The following is an 8,266-nucleotide window of genomic DNA, read 5'->3' as shown; positions in this document are numbered from 1 at the left end:
ACGAAACGGTCCCGTTCCGATTTCGCCCCTTCGCACCCGAAATTCGCGGAGCCAATCGCCGTAAATATGAACAGCCGCATCCTCGCTGGCTTAGCCGAGGCTCGATAAAGGCGATCGTACTCGTGCATCATGTGCTCGAGATCATCATCGTTAGTGACGGAAATCAGGGCGTCGAGGTCTTCGCCGGGGAGCTGGTACTTGAAGGAAACGTCAGCGTCGCCGCCGCCGCAGATAGCGGAGAGCTTGGAGATCATGGAGGACAATTTGATGTTGCGTTCAACGGCTAGGATCTTGGTCTCTCCGCCGATGTACGCTAGCTGGTTGTCGTGAGGGCGAGGGTGGATCTTGCCGCCATAGCTGCACATGAACTTGGCCTTGTAATTTTGTGCATGTTGCTGTTGGTCCTCCCATGGTGGCGGGTTTTCAAAGTCGATTTCTCGGGATCGTGGCGAAGAGTCGCCGGAGTCCGGATATGAGTTATAAGAGTAATTCTCCATTTTTCTGAACTTCAAAAATAATGAAAACTTTACAGCGTGCTCGAAGACGAGGGCGCTTATGGTTTAGAGAGAGCCCAGGGAACGCAGAAGACTAAAATCTTCTGACGTTTGCTAGGGGATATTTGGAAGCGAAAGAGGGTGGGATATCGTAGCCAACCAGTGTATGGAACTTGTGTGTTGTCAGAAGTTGCCGTGATCGATTTAGGGTAGGATCGGGGACAGGTGGTTAAGTGAGAACATGATAGGATGGAAAGGAGGGTGAGGCAGGTGGTGAAGGGAGAAGTGGGCTCAGAGGGGGTAAGTAAGACTTTGAGGGAGTTGTGGTGGGACCGAAGGCCCGGTGCATTGATTGAGAGAGAAGGGATAAGAGAGTGATGTGTTGACTGGGATTGGACAATGAGCCCTCCCTTACATAACGCACACAACCCTCTTATTAGTCTTAGCTTTCTCTTTCTCTCTCTGGCACTGGCACTGGCACTATGAAGCTGCCAAGTGCCACGTGGGCCGCAGACACTTCACCAGGGCCAATAGGCAATAGGATTCTGTTGTTCTTAACTACACCCTCGCGCGTCCCACCATTTTTCCATATATACGTTTCTATTCATGTTTTTGTGTCTTCGTTATCAAATTTTTTTGAATAAACCTCATTTATATTTTTTGTCGTTTTAATTTTTTTAATTAATCATATGTGAATAGTGTAAATATACTTAATGGTTCAAACTTTTGGTGAAAATGGTCCAATTTTTCAAATCAAACAGTTTTGAACAGTTTTCACACTTTTCATAATTTAGTGTACAAAATAAAAATAAGATGAGAATAGAATTATTATTTTATGAGAATGAAATAAAAGCTACTTGATTTGCTAAAATAAAATACTATAAAAGTATTTGATTCATAAAAATAATTTCAAAACATATTAATACAATCTCTTATAATTTAGAATGAGCTGAGAATGATTATTTCTTTAAAAAAAATCAAAATAGTAAAATAAGCATCCAACCTGAAAATGAGGTAAGAGTGGAATGGTTATTCCATTCAACAGATCGTGTCATACCAGTATTAGACTTTTTCCATAAGCAAAGAGGTGACACAGAGACCACACTACCACAGCCCTCTTTCCAACAGGGATGTGATTCGCGATGGACTGGGTTTAAATTGAAGGGGATAAATTACGGAAATTGGTTAAATATAACGTGATTTACGCGTCACGGCCTCATGGGAGAGGATGGCCCGCGTGCATAGCGTGGGAAAAGCGAAAAAGTGCTGATATCGCCGAGCACTGACACGTTCATCATGGATCTTTTGCCTTCCGGAATTGCTAGAATTCACTCTTTGTTTTCCATATTTAAAACCCCGATTTTATTGATAAAATCAATCAGGATAGAATTCACCCAGGTTTCTTGTTTTTAAAAAATAATATGGATATCATAGTACTATCTAAATCATGCCTTTTAATTTAATACTAATGAAAGGTTACCCCACACACAAATTAATTGACATTAATTTTGTTCCCACTAAAGATGAAAAGTTTCCATTAATTACTACTAACTTGCAATATATTAATTAAACTGTTGAAATTGAAGCAAGGCACATGCCTAATGCCTTTGGTCATTATCCCTAAGCATGTTATCACAGCAATGACAATGAGTAAGACTTTTACTGCAATCAATGTCACCCTTTTTCACCAATGGTGTGCAGAAGAAAGATGAAAATGTGGAGTCTCTAAAGTCAGACACATCCACAGGCGATCTGTGGGCTAAAGCATATCCAACTCATGGCTGTAATCATTTCCGGACTTGGGCGATAATCATTCGTTTCTGGAGGAAAACATGGGAGGGTCATGAATCGTGAAGTTATAATATTTAGGGACAATAATGTATACCCCTTTTATAAGATTATAGCGAATATTCGGTTTGATTATATAAAATTAAAGTATCTTATAATTAATTTTAAATAGTAATTTTATTATATAATTGGAGTTCGAGTAAGATTTCAATAAATTATAAGATTATAATAATTTTAAAATTTAATTTTTTTTTAATTTTATGTAATTAAAAATAAATTTAGATAGTTAATTAAATTTGTAATATTATTTAAGTTGTTATTTGAATATTTATTTTTAATTATTTAATTTTATATTTTAGATATTTATTTTTATTATTTAAATTTAAATTTTATTGTTTGTTTATTTTTATAAAGTTAATTTTTAATGAATTATATAAAATATAGATGAAAATATTATTATACATAACTACATCTGAATTTGAGTTTTAATAATTAAATACTTATGAAGAGTATTTTAATAATTTTTTTACATAATTAAACTTTTAAATTGATTAGAGTTATTATCAAGTAGTAGATATATATTAAGATCTGAATTGAGATAATAAATTTAAAAAATATTTAAATAATTATAAAATTAGATATCTCATTTACAAATCGAGTTCAACTTTTAAGTATTGAAAAATTAAAAACTTTACCCGTTGACACGCCTATTAACCTCTGCTTCAACAGCTACATATAACAATGGGTTAAAAACAAAAGAAAAAGACATGCAGTGACAGCAGCAATCGCGGAAGCGTGCTGACTAGAGTTATCAAAACGGAGAAAATGTATGTTTAAGAGATTTTTGAAGTATAATCAAAAGAAATTCATCACTTAAAATATATTTCAATTCGTTACTTTTTATTTGAAATTAAATGAATGAATCGTAATATAGTGACAAAATTCATCTTGATTCTTTTATCAAAATACTCTCATTGCATGAGTTTATATAACAATAAATTGCGTTGACCATTTTAAAAATAAACATGCAAAATTTAAATATCAGCACCGAAAGGTTAAAATAAGTCGTCTCTATTGAACTTGGGTTATGGGTTATACTTGTTTGGGCAAGTTTAATGCGTTAGCCTTAGCTAGCTGGGACCTAGCCATGGCTATTAGTTTTAGTGTGACTCCGGGACTAACCTAGCCCACCGCTCCCAGCAAGGCATTCTAATAGGGCCAATTTGCACTTGATGGACAAATATCTATCTTCACTTAATTTTCTTCTTACAAAGAAAGTAATCATATTTTATTAATAATTGATATTTATGTTAAAAAAATCAAAATATACGTGAAAACAACTTCATTTATAGTTAATTATCTAATTATTCATAAGAATTTAGAACAAGAAAACACTTTAGAAGCTAGGGAATTCATCTAAGGCTGTTTTCCCACTTTGATTTGATCAGTGCTTGTATGTATGGAATAGAGTCCCCTCAAGTCTCAACCTAAAGTCATGCTTGTGAGCATACATGTTAGTGTGTTTTCTTTTTCCACATTCAAATGAGACATTTGACTTTTTGTGCTGGAAATTGGAACGTATGCTTTATTTCTCACCAAAGGTGATACCCGGCAATGCCATATATTATTGCCACCCAAACACGGCGAAAATAAGAGTGGACAAATGTTCAACAACTCTTTGAAATGATTTAAAGTTAGTAAACACATGAAAACTTATATCTATCTGGTCCTAGTATTATTTTCTTTATTTTTCTTCTCCTATTATTCCTTTTTTCGCCAAGGTCCTGTCCCCTACGCTACACTCGAAAGAAACGTTTCATTTATATCTTCCGAAAGGTCCCAACTCCCAACCTACCATTTATCTACTCAAAAACAATTTGGCAACCTCAACATTGTACAGTACTGCCACTTTACGTACTGCAAGTCTGCGACATTTTTCTCCCGATGAGCGTGGTTCATGCACCCAGCCCCTTTATTCCTAATTTCTAACCCAATAATTGGAATGGTTTCAATATGGGCTTGTGTCGTTAAAAACGTGGCTTGAGCCATGTTTGCTGGGTTGGCCCAATTACTTTTTAGTTTTTCATCCTTAGTTTTGTCATGGTACGTGGCCCGAATACACCATAAAGGGCCTTTTAATTTGTCGCATCTTTCTCCCTCTCCAAATAATTACCGAGTGTATAAACTAATTTAATTCTCTAATACTTAATTAATTGAATCATAAAATACATGTACGTGTATTAAATTTACATTTTACTATATAAAGATACTTTAAGAAATTCATATCATATTGACAGTAAAATATTTATAAACCAAATGTGATAATATTATTTTTCCAAATTTTTAAATTAATTATTTTTCATATATATTAAATATTACAATATTATCTTTCTAATAATTATTTTTTCAAAAATCAAGTTCCATTAGAATATTAAAATGATAAAGCATCAAACACCACTTTCATGTTTTCTAGTCGCATAATGTACCTAGCCCTTGTGTCACGGTCTGGAAAACTAGTTAGGACAGTAACACAAACAAGTGTCACACACCTCTTAGGGTCACAAATTGATCCCGAGCCAATAATGATTAGGAGCCCATCGACAACCAATGGATCACAGACACACCATGCCACAATCTCACAAGACTATGGGTCGCGCACAGCGAAGATTATACAAAAAACTCAACTTCAAAAGAAGTACTCAAATAAGATGATTTGTTTATGATAGAATTTTCATGTATAGTCATTTATCTATTTATTTTATTTACATTAAGGCTTTAAGTTGGTCATAAAATATTTATATATTTTAATTTTTGTTACCTACACTGGTAATACTAGACCATTAAAAAAATCTATTATAAATAGGATCTTAAAGCTTTAAGAATATACATCGACTCTATTGTCCCAGTAATAAATAGAACCGATAGGATTCAAGCAATTTTAGACGTTAGGCTATTTGTTTAAAATTTAAGTATTTATATTTCTTTTGAGAATAAAATAATTTTTTTCCCTCTAAATCCTTTTTTCAAGTTTTGTTGGTATTGCTTCGCTTTTTAAGTTCAAAGCTTGTGACACGAATACCTGAGTTAAAGAAAACGTGTTTTGAAGAATTTTTGATCAATGAGAGAACTATGCTTATTAAAATTTAAAATTTAAAATTTAAGAGAATTTTTGGGTAAATAATGTGTTAACAATTCTTTTATTAAAATTTAAACATAATAATAGTTATTAAGTTGGATGATAATTATTTAAAAAAGTTTAAAATAATAAAAAATGATATTATCCAACATCATATTAAATTTTTTGTTGAGGCTCCTGTATAGGTTGTGAATAACCGTGTTCATTTCATATGCTTTCGAAGTTTTTTTTGTTGCTTTTATTTAATTGTTTCTGTTTTATATTATTTTTGGATAAGGTTAGAATTGAACCCTTTTACAATTTCCATCAAAAATTAAATAAAAAATTAAGGTGACATCTGAACATATGACGGAATCGCACTTTTTTACTTGTAAATACATTGAAATGTACATCAACAATTAGTACAGGCCAAAATGAATTTTAAATCAAGATGGGCCGAAGAGAAGTCATAAGGTAAAAGCAATGGCGCTGAGCTAACTGCCACCAAGTGGTGTAGCTTTGGATAGGTTTGGACCCCTACTCCCAACTCCTACCAAGACTTGAGAAAAGGCCGAAGCACACTTCCAAACGAAACGACCGGCAATTAGTAACGCAACGAATGGCTTCCAACTACTTCACTTTATTATTGCAACTCAGTTACTTACCGTCGATTCTCGACTCTCACCTTGCCAATGCCATTCTTATATATAATATATATATATATTAAGACGTTACAAAGTCTTCCAATAGTCTAAACTTGTCATTGATACATTCATTCAAAGAAGCAAGTCAAAACTCATTACCGAAGATGGGGAAGAAGCGGGTTATGGTACCGGCCGAGAAACTGGACTTGTCAACCGTGAAATACGAGCATGAAGAAATCCAAGGTCTCAGTTATAACGTGGTTTTTTGTTTATGGGAAGTGCGATATATCTGATCCTTTGACTTAGAATTTGATACTAGTTTTGTTTGTTTTTTTTCTTTTTTTCTTTTGTCGTGGGTCGGGGGAGCAGCTCCTCATTTGACGGGGTTGATGCTCAAGTTTTTTGTGAGGGTAATTGAAGCTCCAGTTATAGGTTCTTTCATCATTTCTTTCTTGAAAAAGCAGAACAAGATGGTTGAGGTAAGTTCCCCCCCCCTTTGTTTTTTTGCTTTAATTTCCTTATTCGATCAGTTTGAAATGCGTGTTTCTTAGGGGAATTTAATGGCGACTTTCAATATCTTTGGTATTTGCAGCTGTTGCAGAACACTCTGATACCGGAAGCACCCATGTTTAAGCCTGAATTTCCTCCTCAAGGTTTAGTTTCTTATCACCTTTTCAATTTCTTTTGATGTTAAATTGTACTTTTAGAAGAAACTGTTGTTCTTTTGATGATGGATGTACCTTGTTTTAATGTTAAATTACAAATACTGATTCTGTATGTTAACAGCAATTTTTGACTGTAATTTTGGGTTTCACCATGTCGTAATTGGTAAGTTGGTATCAATAAATTTTGAAATTGGATCCTCCAAGATAGCCATGTGCATGTTTTTGACGGTAATAGCATTTGTTTGGTTTATTGCCTAAAATTTGAGAATGAGAAATGTGAACTGAGCAACTATCAATGGCTTTCATGCGTATCACTAATTTTTATATCTTAGAAAGTAACTGACCATATGTATGACATCAAATCAGAAATAGAACCTTCAGTTGTCATTGTGGATGAAGAAGGAAAACCTGAAGATCGGGTTGCAACGGCCTTAAAGTGTCTTCCACATTATGATCCTGCTAGTTGCTGGAGTCGGGATTCTCTTCCATCTTTCCGGTACTGGAAGATTCGTGATTATGCCTATGCTTATAGATCTAAAGTTGTGACACCTTCTATGGTAAGTCGCCATTAATTGCCAGACAGCTGCTTTCGCTCTAAATCAATTACAAAGGGAAATTCCCACTGTTGGGTTTACAGGTTGCAGAACAACTCATCTCAGTTATCGAGGGGTGTAACTATCATAAGCCCCCAACACCATTATTGGTTTCTTTTGATGCTGAGGAAGTAAGGAAGCAAGCTCTAGCTTCAACACAAAGGTTTGAGGAAGGTATTGTTGTATTATCTGTTCATGATGCTATTTAAGCCTTTTCATCCACATACTATGGTTAATATAATGTTCTCCATGTATAAAAGTCTTATAAGGTTAGAATCAAAATCACTGAAATGGAACTGTGGCTGCGAGTCATGCAGGAAATCCATTGTCAATCTTGGATGGAATTTTCATGGCAATCAAGGATGATATAGACTGCTATCCTCATCCATCTAAGGGTAGATAAGCTCACCACTTATCTTCTAAAATCATGTTTCCTGAAATTTTTCTTTGTAGTGGCAGTAATAATACATTCGAATTTTTTGATGACAGGTGCAACAACATGGATGCATGAGGTTCGTTCTGTTAAGAAGGATGCGGTTTGTGTCTCCAGATTGCGGAGCTGTGGTGTGATTCTTATTGGGAAGGCAAACATGCATGAGTTGGGCATGGGCACAACTGGAAACAATCCAAATTATGGGTAAATTTGTTGTTTGCCAGATATATAACAGATGCATATTTGAATCTGTTGTTTAAGTAATATTTTAATTGACAAGTTATCTGTAGTACCTTTCATGACTAGCATAATTAACCATACAAATATCTAGGACTTACCTTTATTTACTTAATTTATCAATATATTGAGGTACAGAACAACCAGAAACCCTCATGCACCTGAAAGATATACAGGTGGATCCTCTTCTGGTCCAGCAGCACTAGTAGCTTCTGGACTATGCTCTGCTGCCCTGGGAACAGATGGTGGAGGTTGTAAAAGTTATTATGGTAGTTTGACTCATTTTTATTTTATTTG

General features: G+C 34.6%; 2 protein-coding genes across 2 annotated transcripts in view; one reads left to right on the top strand and one right to left on the bottom strand.

The window, feature by feature from the left end:
• Nucleotides 1-1,089, bottom strand: part of LOC110426613 (RAF-like serine/threonine-protein kinase 24) — a 1,410-nt gene extending 321 nt beyond the window's left edge. The window contains exon 1 of the mRNA XM_021441866.2: nt 3-1,089. Within this exon, the coding sequence (XP_021297541.1) occupies nt 3-497 (495 nt within the window). The 5' untranslated portion in view covers nt 498-1,089. The remainder of the gene's footprint in view (nt 1-2) is intronic.
• A 4,902-nt stretch (nt 1,090-5,991) lies between these two features.
• FAAH (fatty acid amide hydrolase) overlaps nt 5,992-8,266 on the top strand; it is a 2,899-nt gene continuing 624 nt past the window's right edge. The window contains exons 1-8 of the mRNA XM_021441852.2: nt 5,992-6,284; nt 6,411-6,520; nt 6,634-6,694; nt 7,073-7,263; nt 7,344-7,473; nt 7,617-7,694; nt 7,789-7,936; nt 8,108-8,258. Coding sequence (XP_021297527.1) covers nt 6,206-6,284; nt 6,411-6,520; nt 6,634-6,694; nt 7,073-7,263; nt 7,344-7,473; nt 7,617-7,694; nt 7,789-7,936; nt 8,108-8,258 — 948 coding nt within the window. The 5' untranslated portion in view covers nt 5,992-6,205. The remainder of the gene's footprint in view (nt 6,285-6,410; nt 6,521-6,633; nt 6,695-7,072; nt 7,264-7,343; nt 7,474-7,616; nt 7,695-7,788; nt 7,937-8,107; nt 8,259-8,266) is intronic.

Source organism: Theobroma umbraticum, unplaced genomic scaffold (genome assembly GCF_002168275.2).
Source record: "Theobroma umbraticum cultivar Fairchild unplaced genomic scaffold, ASM216827v3 scaffold_30.0, whole genome shotgun sequence".
NCBI lineage: Eukaryota > Viridiplantae > Streptophyta > Magnoliopsida > Malvales > Malvaceae > Theobroma > Theobroma umbraticum.
This window is presented reverse-complemented; position numbering and strand designations above follow the sequence as displayed.